At 36.6% G+C, this 16,991-nt stretch overlaps 1 protein-coding gene across 3 annotated transcripts; it reads right to left on the bottom strand.

Moving 5' to 3' along the window:
* Positions 1-564: 564 nt before the first annotated feature.
* Positions 565-14,416, bottom strand: LOC121872598 (EEF1A lysine methyltransferase 1-like). 3 transcript variants are annotated; one of them, XM_042375448.1, is made up of 4 exons: positions 14,301-14,416; positions 10,548-10,744; positions 6,174-6,321; positions 565-1,939 (listed from the first exon to the last, which is right to left on the bottom strand). In XM_042375448.1, exons 2-4 carry the CDS (start codon positions 10,704-10,706, stop codon positions 1,587-1,589), a joined length of 660 nt encoding a protein of 219 aa, XP_042231382.1. In that variant the 5' UTR covers positions 10,707-10,744; positions 14,301-14,416; the 3' UTR covers positions 565-1,586. The 3 variants fall into 3 exon arrangements, with proteins under 3 accessions (XP_042231382.1, XP_042231385.1, XP_042231384.1); XM_042375451.1 differs by lacking the exon at positions 14,301-14,416 and adding an exon at positions 14,170-14,277; XM_042375450.1 differs by lacking the exon at positions 14,301-14,416 and adding an exon at positions 13,892-14,087.
* Between the last annotated feature and the right edge of the window lie 2,575 nt (positions 14,417-16,991).

Genomic DNA, 16,991 nt, shown 5'->3' with positions numbered 1-16,991 from the left:
AACCTTTTATCTAACTGATGTTAATGAACTTGGGTGAATCAAGTGCCTGAACCCTTCATAGCAAATCACTAAGCGCACTAATTATATTCATCAGACAAATTCCCTCTACCATTTATTCTTTCATTCCCATACAGTACATCCCTCCAATATCCACCAAAGTTGCAAAATCCATCTAGTATGCATTCTCTTCCTTCCTTGAACATCAACTACATGATCCTATACATGTAGAGTAACTGCTTTACCAACCTATCATTCATCATACTTTCTAAACATCTCTTTAGCCCATAAATATTTATATATTTTTTTTTTTGCACACCTCCATTCTTTACCCTATGAATTGTCTTAATTCTCATAACAACAAAAGTTGCCATTTTCTACTATGGCAGTTATTATTACTTTACCTTTCAAACGAATCAAAAATGGCTTCACTTCGAGACCGAAGGGTTGGAGCAAAGCAATTCTCCAAGAAACTTCCTAAATACTGTATATGAATACCTTACAATAATAATAAATAAACTATTTAATGGACATGAGTGCTCCATTAGGATATGCAAATTGTAACGATACAGGATTTATCTAAAAATATAATTACAGGTATACCATAACAAATGAATACAAAACCTGAGTACTATGACAAAAATTATGCAATGAAACTTTTATGATTTGAAAGTAAATGATTTTATAGAAGGCTGGTGGAGGAGGGAAGAATAATGAATGATATCCTTGGATGAAATGGGCATGATGCAAAAGTAGTAAACAGATTGTTAAAAAATAGTTGGCAACCAAAGTGATAAAATAATACTGTACAAGGATTATCATACCTCAACAAAGGAAACAAGTTATGAAAAGTATACTGAGAAATGAAATTAATAATAAATTAATATTAGTTATTGTACATCGTTAAACATCAGTTAAATACTATAACTATATGAGGAGAAAGTTAAAAACTTGTCAGTTTTAGATAACAGCCAATAAGGAACTCTTCTATTTGTATAGCAAAGTGCAAAATATATACATACATAAGTTAGGTATAAAGGCTAAGGAATTCAAGTTTCTGAAGTATTAAAACACAATTGCTCGGTATATCCTTGAGGTCAAAGTTGTCTTGGAGGTGTTACACCACTAAGAAATATTACAGGGTAGTTAATTTATCATGCACAATTTGTGAAGATTATACAGTATTCCACATGTCAAAGGACTGATGCAAAAATTAACAGTGTGAGTATCATAAATCTTAGAATTCTGCTACATATAACAGTGCCCTTCAGATGTAATACAGATGACATCTAAAAGTTTGAAAATATTCATGCCTCCTATAGTTAGGTGCCATGATAAAATTAGATGAAAAAATAAATTACAGTACCATTATTATTAAATAGCAGAAGACAGCCTACTGATGAGATAAACAATAATCAGATACTCACATAAATGTACTACTGTACAACAAAAAAGCAAGAAATGTAATGAGTTGACAATTGATTACATCAATTCAATTTCACAATCACTTTGCAATAAAAAACATGCTTCACAGCCACATTAATAATCTGCATTAGTGCAGGCAAAGAACTCTGTCATTTTTTCATTAATCAACTTTTCCAATGGTCGTCCAAGTTGTAGTTTGCAAAACACACAAAAGGATTACTGAGACTATTTTCATGCTTAATTTCAGACTGGCACTTCTTTACCCCTAATAACCGTTCTGCTAATTCTTCCATTACTGATCCAGTGCAGACAATAATTGTAGCATCGGGTTTCATTAAGAACTTTACAGTAATGGCAGTTTTTGTAAAGCAGTCATCAGAGAGATAGGGCGGATCTGCCACTATCACATCAAAATGTTCGTGTAACTTTCGGGGAACTCCTAAAGGATCCTTGAAGTCATAAAAGATAAAATCATCCTTGTAGACGGAAAACCTTGTATCGAATTCCAAAACTTTTACTGAAAAAGAAGAGCAAAAAATTTTCAATAACATTAACCTTCACTATGAGTCTCATCACCACAACCTAAAGTAACACTAATTAATCATAATCTTTGTTTTCCTTGATACACATCTTTTAACATCTGCTCATATTTACAATCCCCTAACCAGTATATTCCTTTATTCTAAATTTTCACATCCACACCCAATGTCTCTGCCAAAGTTGGAAAACTGATCCTGAAATCCTGTATTAATGAAAAGCTTGAAGCCAAGCAGTATGTTACAGTGCTAATCTATGGTCAGGGTTTGACATCACTCCTTGCTCCCATTGAGAGTAGGGGACTGATCTTAAAATTGCTTTCTCTCCTCTATCACAACCATTACTTCCTGAAGAGGGAAATTAGAAGCAATGTTTCTCCTTTAGAGGTACAGTATATGGTCTAATTAGAGCCAAGCTATTCACCTAGTATACCTCAAACCACTGGTATAAGCTGCCACCTTTAGTTATAAGATGAATCCACCAACTTGCTTTAGTTCCTTGCCATTTGAGTAAAAATTATCAAAATGTTGAATTTGTTCAAATTTAACACAAAGGTCCTCCTCAACATGCTGGTTAATGGTTAAGGATCTGAGTTAAAAAAAATTAAATTCAGGTAATTAATGTTAATCACCCTTGAAATAATTGCAATGCTTTTCAAGTGCCAATTACTCAATCCCTGTAATTTTACTGGCAGATGATTATTATTTTTTTTCCTACACTTTACCACTTTCAGACAAAATTATTTTTGGCCCCAAAATACCTGACCTAATACTGCACAGTACAGGTAGTGTATTTTAAAGCATGTTCAGATGTAATGCTATAATATTAAACTTCATTACCCTATCCTCTTAATACAAAGGATAAAAAAAATTGTGGTTTACTTTCATTTCTTTTAAAAGAAAATTCTTTCAATTGTGATTTTTTTTTAATTGTTAAATTTTACAAGTGTGTTATAATGTGAGTGATGTTTTGATTAGCATACTCATATTAATCACCAAATTTGCTGGGAATATTTCTAAAAATTAATTTAGTTAAACTGGTGATTAGATAAGTACTGTATCTAATTTATTTTCTTTCCCCTTAGTAGGTAGGCGGGTAGTAAATGTGGCTAACCCACAAAAGCGTGGAAAATAGCTGTACAACTTTAATGATTATTTTGAAGTATGTATTGCCCTTATCACACATTTGACCATTAAGTGTAAGGCCCACTTAGGTACAGTCCCCTTCACAAGTGCATTTACAGGGGCTTGTCAGATTTTGTGCAGTGCTGTTTGTTTACATTCGACAGAAGGAAATTCACAATAGTAAACATACTATGGAATCAAACTAAAGCAATATTAAAACTGTTACTGTATTAGCCACTACCTTTTGCCTAGTGGACGATGGTACAGTAAAGTGATGTAAGGAGGGAAGTGGAGGCAGGTGCCCCTCTTCCTACAGCCATGGTATCCGTGAATGATGAATTATTAACACTCAATTGAAGCTGAAGTTTACATCTATTATTTTCCTCTTCTGCTATATTATGCAGATAACATTTATACTATTCATGTTAAACTTAGGGCATAGTGTGAACAAGAGGAGGTTTGAAGTTAATTGCAGTGATTCTTTATTCACATGTGTTTGTTGCTTGCTAGAACAATCAACTACTGCATACCATATCTGAGGTGCATGTCATGTCTGGTTGTGTAAGGATGGTGAACTGTAAATGAAAAATTACTTTTTTCTAAGCACAAATAATTCCCATCCTATCGGCTACATCTTTATATATCTGTAAAGGAATCGGGGACAAGCAAGGGGTGTGTATAACAGCGGCCACTTCTGGCATGCCAGCTTGGACTTGAGTGGGTCAAAATAACACACAAACAACTTTAAATGATATCATATGGAAAAAGTATAAATCTTACATTTATGATAACATCCAAAGTTGTGGTATTACTGTACCCACTAACCGCTACAGTATCCTTGAAGTATCACAGTGGGGCAGAAACTTGACTTTTGTTGACAAACAAGCAAAGCAGGGAGAATGAAACAGGAAGACAGCTCTTGTAAGTTGCAACTGGGAACTGAGACAAGCTGGAAGATTTGTCTTGAAAACCAAAGATGGGGACAAGTAGTAGTGGAGTGAGGAGGTGAACAGGTAGCTCAGCACTAATTAAACTTCCTGCCTCCATAAGGCAACCTTTGCTTCCAATTTCTCTCATCTAAGGATGATAGATGTAACTGGGAAGAGAATGATCATAAGACCAACTCATAGCTGTTAAATGCAGTTATGGAGTGATATTCAATCGCCAAAATTGCTAAATCAGTAACAAGAATTACATGGTAAAGGGTGTTGAGTTTGAAACAAAAAGCCGAGTTGCAGGCTAAAGCTTGCTGTGGTATGTGAATATCAAACTAACAATGTAAGGAAATGAGCCTCAATAATTTTACTTGATATTATTTTAATCATTTTTTGCATATGTCTTTATTGTTCACAAGGTCAATAATCCTTTACATAATACTGTACAGAACTGAGTTTAATAGATACTGTGAATAAGCTAATTCTTGTATATCTGTACAGTATAGTTAGTACAGGTTGTACCTCTCTAGTCTGGCAACCTCGGGACCTGACCGGTGCCGGACCATGGAAATTCACCCTTTTCCTGGATAGATAGTGACTTGTGCTTATGCTTGGAAGCACTAGCACCACTTTCTCTGCATCATAGTCTCTTTGAAGACATATTGAAGGGTTAAATGTCGTATAGTAGCTTCTCAAATTTCGCAAGTTTTTAATTTTTAACGTATTTTATTGGAACACAAAAATAAATAAATAAAAATTTTGACGGCGGAAACTTGAATTTCGACGGGTTTGAACGGCCCGCCAACGTGCAGACGACGTGCATAATCGTGTAAACAGCGTCATTTCTCTTATGTACATAAGATTCATTATTGTTTATTACTGAATGTCTTTTTTATTGAATTAATGTTTATGTGTGCAAAATGAGCAATACAATAAATTAATAATACGTAGAATATTAAAACACACGAGGAAATGACACAGCATTGTTTTCGTTGATTACAAAACCAGTGACTGACTGGTTCTACATATAAAACTGAAGAAACTAAGACCTTGGTTGTAGCTGTAGTAAAATTAATATGGTTGTTTTAAGTAATGTTATTTAATGTTAATAAATGGAACAACAGAAGTAGCTAACGATAATGGTAAAGAAAAAACAGAGATCACGTATGTAAGTGCGCATGCGCACACGTGAAAACATATCGTCATTACTTTACATAAGAATATGAAAGCAACACTTATTTACTGTTCATATATATTTTAATTAATGTTTCTGAATTTGTTTTTATTGAATTAATGTATGTGTGTGCAAAATTAACAATACAATTTATTAATAATACGTGGAATATTAGAGGAGACGAGACGGCTGCCGGCATTGTTTATGTTAAAGCTTACGAAACCAGTGACTGATTGGTTCTACATATAAAACTGAAGAAAATAAGACCCTGATTTTAGCTGTAGTAAAATTAATGTAAAAAAATTAATATGGTTGTTTGAAGTACCTGTAATGTTATTTAATGTTAATAAATGGAACAATATAAGTAGCTAACCATTAATGGTAAAAAAAAGTGAGACTGCGCGTATGTAAGTGCACACATGTGAAAACATATCGTCATTACTCTACATAAGAATATGAAAGCAACACTTATTTACTGGTCATATATATTGAAGGGTTAAATGTTGTACTCTGTATAGACAAGCAGAGAGAGAGAGCTGCCGGATGTAAACAAACCTTAATTTCCCGCGGCTTTGTTTTTTTTTAAGGGGATTAGCCCAACCGGGCATAGGTCACTGACCCACATTGGGGCCTGTGGGGCAAAAATTTAATACTCCTGTAATAATAATAATTCAGATAAGTAAAAAAAAAAAAGCTGCTTATCTACCTATTGGACAAACTAAAATCGTTCCGGACCACGGGAGTTTCCGGACCACAGAATGCCGGACTAGAGAGGTACAACCTGTATCTGTTTATGAAGCTCAATCCGGATACATCAGATCTTACCATGATTACTGTGAAATGTACTTTTTAAGAGAAAATCACCTTCATTATTGTGGAATTGTAATATATCAATACCCTGTAAGTCTAACCCTATTTCCAAAAATTGGTCACACAAACTGCAAATCATATTCTATCTACACAGCAAAAGGTGAGACTTACCAGAGCAACTATGTTCCATTTTCATCAATGTTCTGTAGAGTGTTGGTGCTGAAACACAGGCTATGGAGCCATTATTACCAGCAGTCCTTATGCATTCTTCTGCTAAACTCCTTGCAGTCTCTTCTGAGTACCAGAACTGGCTCATGTTCTAATTGAACCAAGAAAAAAATATACTGAGATGGAAATATTTTCTTATGGGAAAGGGTCAGGCAAAAATATAGTTAATTACAACAAGTGTAAGGAAAATTGCTGGAGAAATGAATATTTAACAACTTTAAACAGCAGTTGCCACAATTGAAATACAGGACAGTGAACCCTCGCCAAACGCTGGTTTGTTTGACACAATTTTGACTACGTATATGTGTTTGAATATATGTGACCAAACAATTTGCCCAACACGGAAATTTGAATGTAAGTGGGTTATCAATGTGCCGCCTCTGCCTTCCTCCCTCCTCCTCCACTCTGCCTCAGCCACACTCCAGTTGGAGATGCCTGCCAGTCTAGCTTAGGCGCCAGTACCATCAACATTGCACTGAATCGGTTTTGGAACTTTTTGTGTTTTTGCAGTGCTTTGTGTGTTTGCCATTGCAGTATCGCCCCTGAATGCAGAGGTGATGCTAGTGGTGGTAGCACACCCAAGAAAAGAAGAAAAGTGATGACATTACCCGAGAAAATAAAGATTTTAGATCGGTTATGTGATGGTGCACGTGTAGCAACACTTGCCTGTGAGAACTCTGTAAATGAATCCACCATACGCACAATTCGTAGTTGTGAGGACAAGATGAGTGCAAGTGTGAAAGCATCCGCTTCTTTTAGTACTAAGGTGGCCCAATTACCAAGGAGGGATCAGTACAGGGGTCCCCAACTTACGAACGCCCGCAGATACAAACGGGGTTAAACTTAAATTTACAGTATTTTATTTGCCCGATGACTTATTTTTTACTTTCATTTACTGTATTTTGGCATTCTATTTCTTCTTTTGTCTTTCATAAAGTGTATTTAGATGTATATAAGGACTTAGGCTATGATATACAGTGATCCCTCGGTTAACAAACGCCTCGGTTAACGAATTACCTTCCATAAGAATCTTCAATTCGGTTAACGAAATTTTTACGAAATCATGTCGATATGTTTTCGCTTGCTCACCAGCTGGAATATTAGTCCGCCAATACAGTAATCGGTTCTAGGGCTTAAATTCGTTCCCATTTGAGTAAATATCAAGAAAGTTGCACTATTCAATAATTTTCCAAGTTTTATATTAAAACTTTTAGTCATTTTAACACTTATTTAACATAATTGCAGTCCAGGAAACTAGTTTTTGATGTGCCAATCTGCCACTTGACTTGCCCAGCAAGGCGTCAGTTTGTATCTCTGGTCAGTGGAGGTAACATCTTGCTCGTGGCTCTGTGCATAATTTTATTTACAATATACAGTATTGTACAGTGGTGTTTGCGTAAATAAATACAGGTTTGTGCCTGTCCATGCGAGATGCTTAGTTTAGATTCCAAGAAAACTTTCCCCAGTACCCGGAAAAATTCCAAGGAAGTGTGAATTTTTGGGGGGGGGGGGATGAAAATTTTTTCTCAATACCCAGAAATCTCTCATTCCCAATAGAGCTATGCACCAATTATTCAAGCTACTGAGGATACCACTGTACTTTGAATTAATGGTTACCTTCACACCTATAATGTCATGGTACAGGTATCCGCCAATCTACGATCTCCCTATTTACAATATTCTGCTTTAACGATGGTGAAGTATTAAGACCACGCCTGTATCTACGATGTAAACAATCCGCATGAACGATGTCATTGTCCAACTAATACGGACGCATCTCTCGGTTCATTCACTTGTCAGCTGCGGTGTACCCGAGCACCGCCACATAGCCACCCGGTTCACTTCAGTACCAAGCTTTGTTCCATGGTGATTACACATCACCGTGATTGTGTAGCTCAACGATTATCAGTCAGTATTATTGTTGTTACTCATCATTTTTTTTTCCACCTAACAGTGAGAGGACATTACAGTCAATCTGTTTTAGTGACTGTGAAGTGATTTGTCTCTGTTGTTGTGAACTTGTTGTGAGCAGTGTCGACCGCAATAACATCATCATGTACTCTGTTTTTGTGACAAGTGCTTTCACTCTAATTTTTGTGACTGTGAAGTTTGCGGTGTAACTTTGATAATGTCTGGGAAGGCCAACGTACCCAGGAAAACCGTATCTCTGGAGGCGAAGTTTGATAATGTGAAGTGGCTTGAGACACACCAGAGGCTGTGTGGGAGTCAGAGTGATGTTTCCACTCCACCTTCAAGAGAAACTCTTAGCCTCGAAGTGGACATGTAATGATGACCAAGCTTGTTCCTAATGATCTAGTGACTGTTGTTAAATTGTGTTGTAGGTAGTAACATCTCCATTAGCCGGAATCCTTCAAACCCAGAATTCTCCGATAGCCAGAATGTAATTTTCTTTGAAAATAACGAGAAAATCTTTACAGTACCCAGAAAATTCCGGGGATAAGAGATTTTTTTCCGAGTTAAGGAGATGAAAATCAGGCACATTTTCCAGAAATTCAGAGAAAATTTTTCGTTACCCGAAAAATTCCGGGGATGAGGGATTTTTTTTCCGGCTTTGAGAGTCATCTCATTACCCGGAAATCTTTCATTCCCGGAGGTGCTCTGCACCATTTGTTCCGGTTAACGGAGATATTATTACTGTATATTATTAGTGTAGGTTTTTTTTTCGGCGACACATGTTGGTGTCCAACTAGCTGGAAAAGTATCCCATTGAACCACTTGTTATACTGATCCCGATTTACGATATTTTGACCTGCCGTGGATTTTCAGGAACCTAACCCCATTGTAAGTAGGAAGTTACCTGTTATTACTGTATACAGGTATCCCGCGCTGTATGAACTTTCAACATACAAATTTTGTAAATTAATAACTTTTCATTTAAAGAAAGCTTCCCCCGCTTATACAAATTTTGGTTCAAGACTGATGCAGGGAGTTATGTTAGGATTACTTTTCAACTTGTAATTTCAAGTTGATAAACTTTAATTTTGTATTTTTTTTTTTACTTAGTTACATGCACACACAATCCTACCTACATAATGTGTGAAAAAAGTAAAAGAAATAATTATCATAAGGTCAATATCATAAAGGGACTAAACATTTCTTTGTGTTCGAGAGAGGGAGAGGGGGGGGAAGTGTTAGAGCCACGTTGCTAAGGGTCAGCAGAGGCAGCATTCCAGCTGGGCTGTGTTGCTATGATGAGGCTTGAGGCCACACAACGGAAATCTATTTAGCGGTTGTGTTAAACTTTCATTTAGGTTTCCTTTAATGGGTTTAGCTGCATACAGTATTTTCATCTAGATAGTGTTTTTTTTTGTGTGTGTTAGGTAGTAAATTAGTCCAGAAGTTGTGTAGTACTGTACTGTATTTATTATTACAGGTTGTAGTTAGATATTTTTTGTTGTTGTTTGTAAACTGATTTGATGTTTATGGGGTATGATATTGGGGTTTTATTTTCACTGGGGAACCGAACCCTATTTTTCCATATGTTCTGTTATTTGATAAAGAAATTCACTTCACGAATTTTTTTTAGGAACTTAACCCATTCGTATAACGAGGGACAACTGTATTCCAATTAAATTAACAACATAGGAGTGAACATAATGTAAGCTCAGACATGATAAGTTACAGTGCAGTGTTTTGGGACTTGTTCATGTTCATTTCTGTGGTGTAGAGTACTGCCATGAAGAATAATTTTCTTTAAAAAATCACACAGTAGTAAATAATATTTGAGGCGTGTCTGACCATAGTGGACAAGGCACCAGAAAAAAGAAGAAGAAAAAAAGACCTCTGGCGCTTTCCTCTTTGTGATCTGTAGCCCTCCCACGTGGGTAGTTTTACCTAATAGCAAAATCAACCATATTGCCACTTCCATTCCGAGTAACTGTCTCTCTTGCATACAGAGGTGGTTCCCTATCCTTTTGTGAATAAAACTTGATTTTGATCAATGTGGCACTTTGTCCTCTAGTCATTCGTGCCTCACTGGTAGAATAATATAGGAAGTGTAAAGGTACTGTATGAGAAATGATGTAAACAGGCAGACCACTTCATATGACTACGTATTCTATTGCTTTACAGTCTTCCTATTATCTCTATTTTGACAAGATGTTAACAGTTTCGTTACACCAAATGTTTTCTGTTTACATAAAAACTTTGTTAGGAATTTAATTTTCTTTAAAAATTTGTTCAGAATCAAGTCCATATACTGTACAGTACAGTACAGTATATGGTAATAAAGAGTACAGTATCTAAAAACAAAATTTCTATTATTTTTTCTTATTACAGTACTATGTACAGCCTTACCCAGTTTTCCTCAAATGAGTCTGGAACATCGCCTTCTTCAATTTCTCGAAGTTTTTGTTCCCTTTCTGCTTGCTCCATGTAATACTCCATCAATGCCCCCATTGTCTCAGCTGACAGCTCCAGTTCCATTATTTCATCTTCACTTTCACTGCTACTCATCTTTAAAGGCTATACTGTACCGTATTCCTCAGTGTAATCTGCCAAAGAAAATGTGAAACATCTTTTAATTTCTTAAATCTATACTGTACAGCAAATAAAACAGTTAATCATCTCAAAATAATTTTTCTACAGTCAAATGCCAATGTCTTGAGATATGCATGAACCTAGTTCCGACAGATGGAAATACTCTCTATGAAGCCTATACAGGTAGTTCTGCTATAACCCGATAATTGTGTTCTTGTAAAATATCGTGTTATAGAAAATCGCGTAATAGAAATAACAGGGCTTATGGAGAAAATAGGGTTAGGTGCAGATTACTCGAAATCGAAAAAATTTAGTAGTTAGCCTAACACAAAGGATAGCACAGTCTAAATAAATGTTACATTCATATCTAATAATGAAATCATACAGTAAATGTAACACTTTACTTGATGGGGGAGAAGGGTGATTTTGAGGTTGATAAAATCGAGCTTCTCTTCAAGTGTTATATCCTTTCTTTTACGATCATCACCGGGAATTCTATCACCAGAACGCTTCTTGTTGATATTCTTCTTTACTATATTCACATTATTTAAATTTTTTTTTTTTCTAATTTATTGTTTTTTTATTACAAATATTAATGATATTCTTTATTTCAGGGGTTTAGATGCATATTTATGCACTTTTTTACAATTTTTACAATTTTATATTATATTTTTCAGTGTTAAGTGGTTGTATTTGGGGGCCTGGAACGGATTAATCCTATAACGAATGAATGCTATAACGAACAAGGTTCTAGAACCAATTAGATTCGTTATAGCATACCCCACTGTACCACAAAATTGGAGAAATAGTAAGCAAAAATCGCGTTATAGCAAACAAGCGTTCGCGTTATACAAATATCGTTCCTAATTCACAAATCGCGTTAGAGCAAATTCGCGTTATCAAAACACGCGTTATAGCAGAACTCACCGTACTGTACACCATAAAACCTCTAAATGCAATCACAAATCTACCGGTAATTATGTCTTCTACTACAAATTGAGGTAAATTTTTCCTTTGGGACATGAATCCCTAGGGTTTGACCAATATGTTTTCCTAGTGTATTCTTGTGTGTTAAACGAATATGACCTTCATTTCTGGCGGAAATTTATATTCCCCCCCTCACACTAACGATAATGGGGGTAAACCTGGGAAATCAGGGTTTTGGGTGGGGGAAAACACGAAAACGATTCATCAGACCAAACCTAACCTAACCTAACCTTTGGGCCGCGCCATGTCCGAAAGTTAGAAGTCCGAGATCATGTATTTACAAATTTTGGTTTTTATCTTCTTTAAAAACTTCTTGGCCAATTACAAAACCACCGATGCTTTTCCTTTCTAAATTTACAGTGCAGCCACTCGACAGACTTTGGGAGAACACCGTGATTACGTAGAAATTCTATAGATTTATCGTCTTTCGTAAAACTCGGCAATAAACCCAAAATAATCATAGGAGCACGATTGACACTCGACCACGGCCATTGTCGCACTGGTCATTGAATTTCCAAGCTGTAGATTTTCAAATCTTTACCCAGGCTGCTTTAAAAAATGCAACTGTGATTGGTAAAAGAAAAATCACGGGTTGATATCGATACATCATTGGTCATGACTGGTTGACGTCAGTCAATAGTGCGCCTGCTTGATCCACAACTCGGTTTCACGGCGGTAACATCTCCTGACAGACGAAGACTGAAAAGTTCCTAATATCAATTAAATTCAATTGTGTCGCTATTATCCATTTCCGCCATGTATATATGGGGTTCAAAATGCTCAGAATAGGGAGATCTAAATGTTTAAGTAGTTTATAGCTTTTGTGCACGCACTGTCCAAAAGTAAAATAATATCCTAATTGACTAAACTTTCTTCTATGGTTAATTTTCAAAAGTAGCTGAGTATTATCGCATTTTCAACCAAAATGGTTCTCGAGTTGACCCATATTTCACTTATTATTCAATTGCAACAAGTCAAATTAGGGCTCAGAAGATAGCTATTGACGAGATCTATTCATCTATAAGTTAAAAAACTTTCGAATGCACATTGGTTGAAAATGCAACAATACCAAGGTATTCATTCTAGGTTAGGCTAGATTATTTTAGGTTGGTTTTTTTGAGTTGAGCAGTGTGTTTTCTGGTGATTTTTTTGTTTTATTCGAATTTACATTGATTTTTGTTGGAAATCACTTTTGTGGGGGGAGGCTATCTCAAAAACGAGCGACTTCTGACAAAAATCAATATCAAATTCGAATAAAACACATCAAAAACCATCGGAAATTCAAATTGCTCAATTGATGAGCCATATTGGTTGCAAATGTAAATTTACCGGTAGCTGGTTAACCTGAACCACTGTCAATAAGTCTTAGAAAAAATAAGCAAAAATAAATAAAAACACCATTGCACACCTAAAGCACCAAGTATACACATCCAGGTATAGTAAGCTGATTAGTGGCTGGGGGAAAAAATGGAATCTTAGGAATTTTATAATTGCAATCAATAATTTAGACAATTCTAAGACACTTATTAAACAAACTAAAGGTAGTATTTTTACAATAATATACTATTCATTGTTATTTAAGGTCATGACACGTTTCCAAATGTTCGTATATTTGCTTAAATAATGAAGAAAATTATATTAATAAATTGGCAACTCAACTACAACCACAGCTGCCCACAAGATTCTCACATCAAATTTTCTTCATAATTTAAACAAATATACGAACATTTGGAAACTTGTCATGATCTTAGATAACAATGAATAGTTTATTATAAAAATTCTACCGATGGTTTGTTTAATAATTATCCTGACAGTGATACAGCCGAAAACAGATCCATCAATCACTTTCATACAGCCTTCCTTTACCCAGTATTGCGAGCACGAGACCCAGGGTGGGGCCGGTGCATCTTTGGCTGACTGTACATACAGGAACAAGTACTGTAGAATAACAAATAAGCAACAAAAACACAGAAAACACTACTGCACACCTATACGGTATTTAGATGATGCTCGGTGGTTCATCCCATGCTGTACGAATCCCCCCAATATATCATGACTGTCTTTTTCTGATTTACATTTAGAAACATCTAGATTAAAGAATACATCCACAAGAAAACCCCCTAAAACACAATTGCACACCCATATTCATGCCGCCATTAACTAGCATTACTCACTGGTTCGTTCCTGCAAAAGTCTACTGTTTCATTGTTAGTTTTCGGTAATTAGTTGAATCACCTCAGGCCACAGCCCACTTCATTCACCTTCCTTTCAGATTAAAATAAGCCTTATTGTAGTGCCGATACCGGATCTACCACTTAAAAGTATATTCAAGGGTAATAGTCTATTAGTTGCTCTCATACCTAATTTAAATAAACAAAATCCCCCAAACTGATAGTTTAGTGGCGCCCTGTACAGTATAATATGTACCAAGATAACCTCAAGTATACCTCACCTTTATCATATACACATCACTATTTATTATTTATCAAGTATTTTAAACATATCCAGCATTCCTCTACACTAGACAATGCAGCTTTATCTCCTGTAGCATATGCAACTACATCTACTATAAACACGTGTCACCTGTCACAAGCCAGCCAGCTGATCCTTGCAGCCTCTCGGTCAGTCGCTGTAGGAGTAGTAGACCTGACTCATGTCTGAACCCCACAACCGAACCGCATCACACCCCGAACCCCGTAGTATAGTCATATTTCAAGGCAATGAAACCCGGTCTCTCTGATACTTATAATATTTACTTTATAGTTTTGACTTTTGTTATAACCATACACATTATTAGATGAAAATTCACGTGTATATATAAATGTAAAGTAATACAGTACTATACTATACGATAACATAGTTATACTTATTTCTTACATAAGGGGTTCGGGGTGTGGCCCGGTTCGGTAGCGGGTTTTAGGTCGTCCAAGGTCGATATGAACACCGAAAACACCGAGAATATTCAGGGAATCTTTAAGTTGAATGAATTAAATTTTAGGAATGAACCATTTTTCTATATTATGTAATTTCATGTTTCGTATCGAAAGTTATGAAAACGTTGACTCTAGCAATTTCAAATATAAGTCTTTATGCATAACCCACTGTCACCGAGGAAAAGGCTTTAACTGAACAATAATTTGTCATGAACAATTAATATTTGCCTGGAATTTTTATCACAATATCAACGCTTATGTCAGGGTGTGATCTTGGGGTGGCTGTACGTGGCTGTACGTTTCTTGCTGCACTGCAACTTTCATGGCGACCATGACCTGGCAACCTTGGTGCCTGTTTATTTATGTCTTGTGTCATTGCAGAATTAGTTATTACATTATTTTGTTTGTGGTGCTTAATACAACAAACATTGTTAATTGAAGAGGGTAAGTCTTACTAGAGACTGCCCAGGACATGAGATGAATTAGTCAGGTTTACGACGATGTGATATCGATAGCAGGGGGTTGAAAAACATTTCACATGCATGTGTACGACTTATTATAGATACAGTACCGTATAATATAGTACAATACGGTCGGAAAATCACTATAATACAATAACCGTTTGGTAGTATGAATGTAGGGGGAAGTTTATAAAAGTAAAGGTGTGTGTGTGTGTGTGTGTGTGTGTGTGTGTGTGTGTGTGTGTATGTATGAAAGAACATCACGTAATGAGTATGTGTTTAATAACTATTATGTGTATATGTGTGTGTGTGTATATAATCTAATGTCCATGTGTTCACACTGCATACGTGTATTGTGGTGAAGTGGTCTTCAGTCTCGGCTTGTATACAACTAGTTCCGTGTTCGATCCCTAGGCATGGTAAAATCATGGGCAAGTTTCTTTACGCAGCTATCATATAGGGAGGTACTACCATCCAAGGACTGAAAACAGTAGTATTTTATCCTTGGAGGTGCTGTCCCTATTAAAAAATATCCTGATTTTTTTTTGGGGGGGAAGGGGGGTGTCATCCGCAACCAACCTCCTTAAATACGGGCTTGCCAGGGGATTCCTCCCCTACAAACGCTGTTTGTCGCTGAGTAGCCGACCCCACTAAATCCCCAGTGTATGCCTCGTGGTCTGGGTCAACCAGCGCCGCCATACATCACGGAGCGGGGGTCAACTACTAAGCCACGCCTACCCCCGCTATTTAAGACCTGACCTCGTGGTGACCTGCCTCTTTTCTACCTACACCAACCAGCCAGCAACACCTCCTCCGCCTGCTTGGCGGTCCTCGCTCCCGCCGGCGAGCATGGCGACCCACAAGCTGTCCTCCTGTGAGCATCCTCACCAACCAGCTCTCTCTACATCACGCTTGTAACCATGTTGCCTTCCCAGCACCAAGCTGCATTGTACATCCAATACAACATGTATATAGAGAGCACATTGTGAGTTTTCTTTCTCCATTCCATCCTGAGTGTGAACACAAACATCTCATCCCCACAACCCCCCCACCACCACCACTCATACACTTCCCATCTTCAGTTCAAAAGGTGGTCTGGCCATATTTTATATGCAAGCGGCTCCCCCAGAATTATTACTCACTTTGTTACTTTACGTGACTGAAATTGAAATACTTTATTGACAATAAAACTATTACATCAAAAGGACAGGGTAGTATACTACTCCCATTACGTTACTGAGATTACGATTCCCACAGTCTGAACCACCTACAGCTCGAACTCATAGCTTACCTCGAACAGATGTTTTGAGGTATGGGTGGAATATAATTATGAGTTACGGATCGGGAGTTTTATTTTTCTTTACCAAGATCAGCTGGTGGTTTTGTTTATATACTGTAATTGAAGGTACTCAAACTATCCAACCAGGAGCGAACTCGTAACAATGGTTTTAAATTAGACAAATTTAGATTTAGGCGTGAAATAGGTAAACACTGGTTTGGAAACAGAGTAGTGGATGAATGGAACAAGTTACCAAATATCATCATTAACTCGAATACGCTGAATAGCTTCAAACATAGGTTGGATGCTTATATGAGCAGTAGGGGTTGGTTGTAAACGGGACTGCCCAGTATGGGCCAATAGGCCCGCCGCAGTTTCCTCTATTCTTATGTTCTTATTGCCCTCTTCGTCAGTTGTAAGCTATACTAGCCCTGCAGTTTGGCGGTTTGGTCTCTTCTAGGTTTCACACCATTGTTAAGTAGTACTGGGTATTATAGGTATATATTGGATCATTATGTATACACACAATAAAAAGTTGTATGTCTCACGATTTTTAATTGTTGATGGACTAGTGCATTTTTTTTATAGTACAGTACAATAT

This window comes from Homarus americanus, unplaced genomic scaffold (assembly GCF_018991925.1).
Source record: "Homarus americanus isolate GMGI-L3 unplaced genomic scaffold, GMGI_Hamer_2.0 scaffold39155, whole genome shotgun sequence".
NCBI classification, from domain to species: Eukaryota; Metazoa; Arthropoda; class Malacostraca; order Decapoda; family Nephropidae; genus Homarus; species Homarus americanus.
The sequence above is the reverse complement of the archived record's forward strand: the minus strand, read 5'-3'. Positions and strand labels throughout refer to the sequence as shown.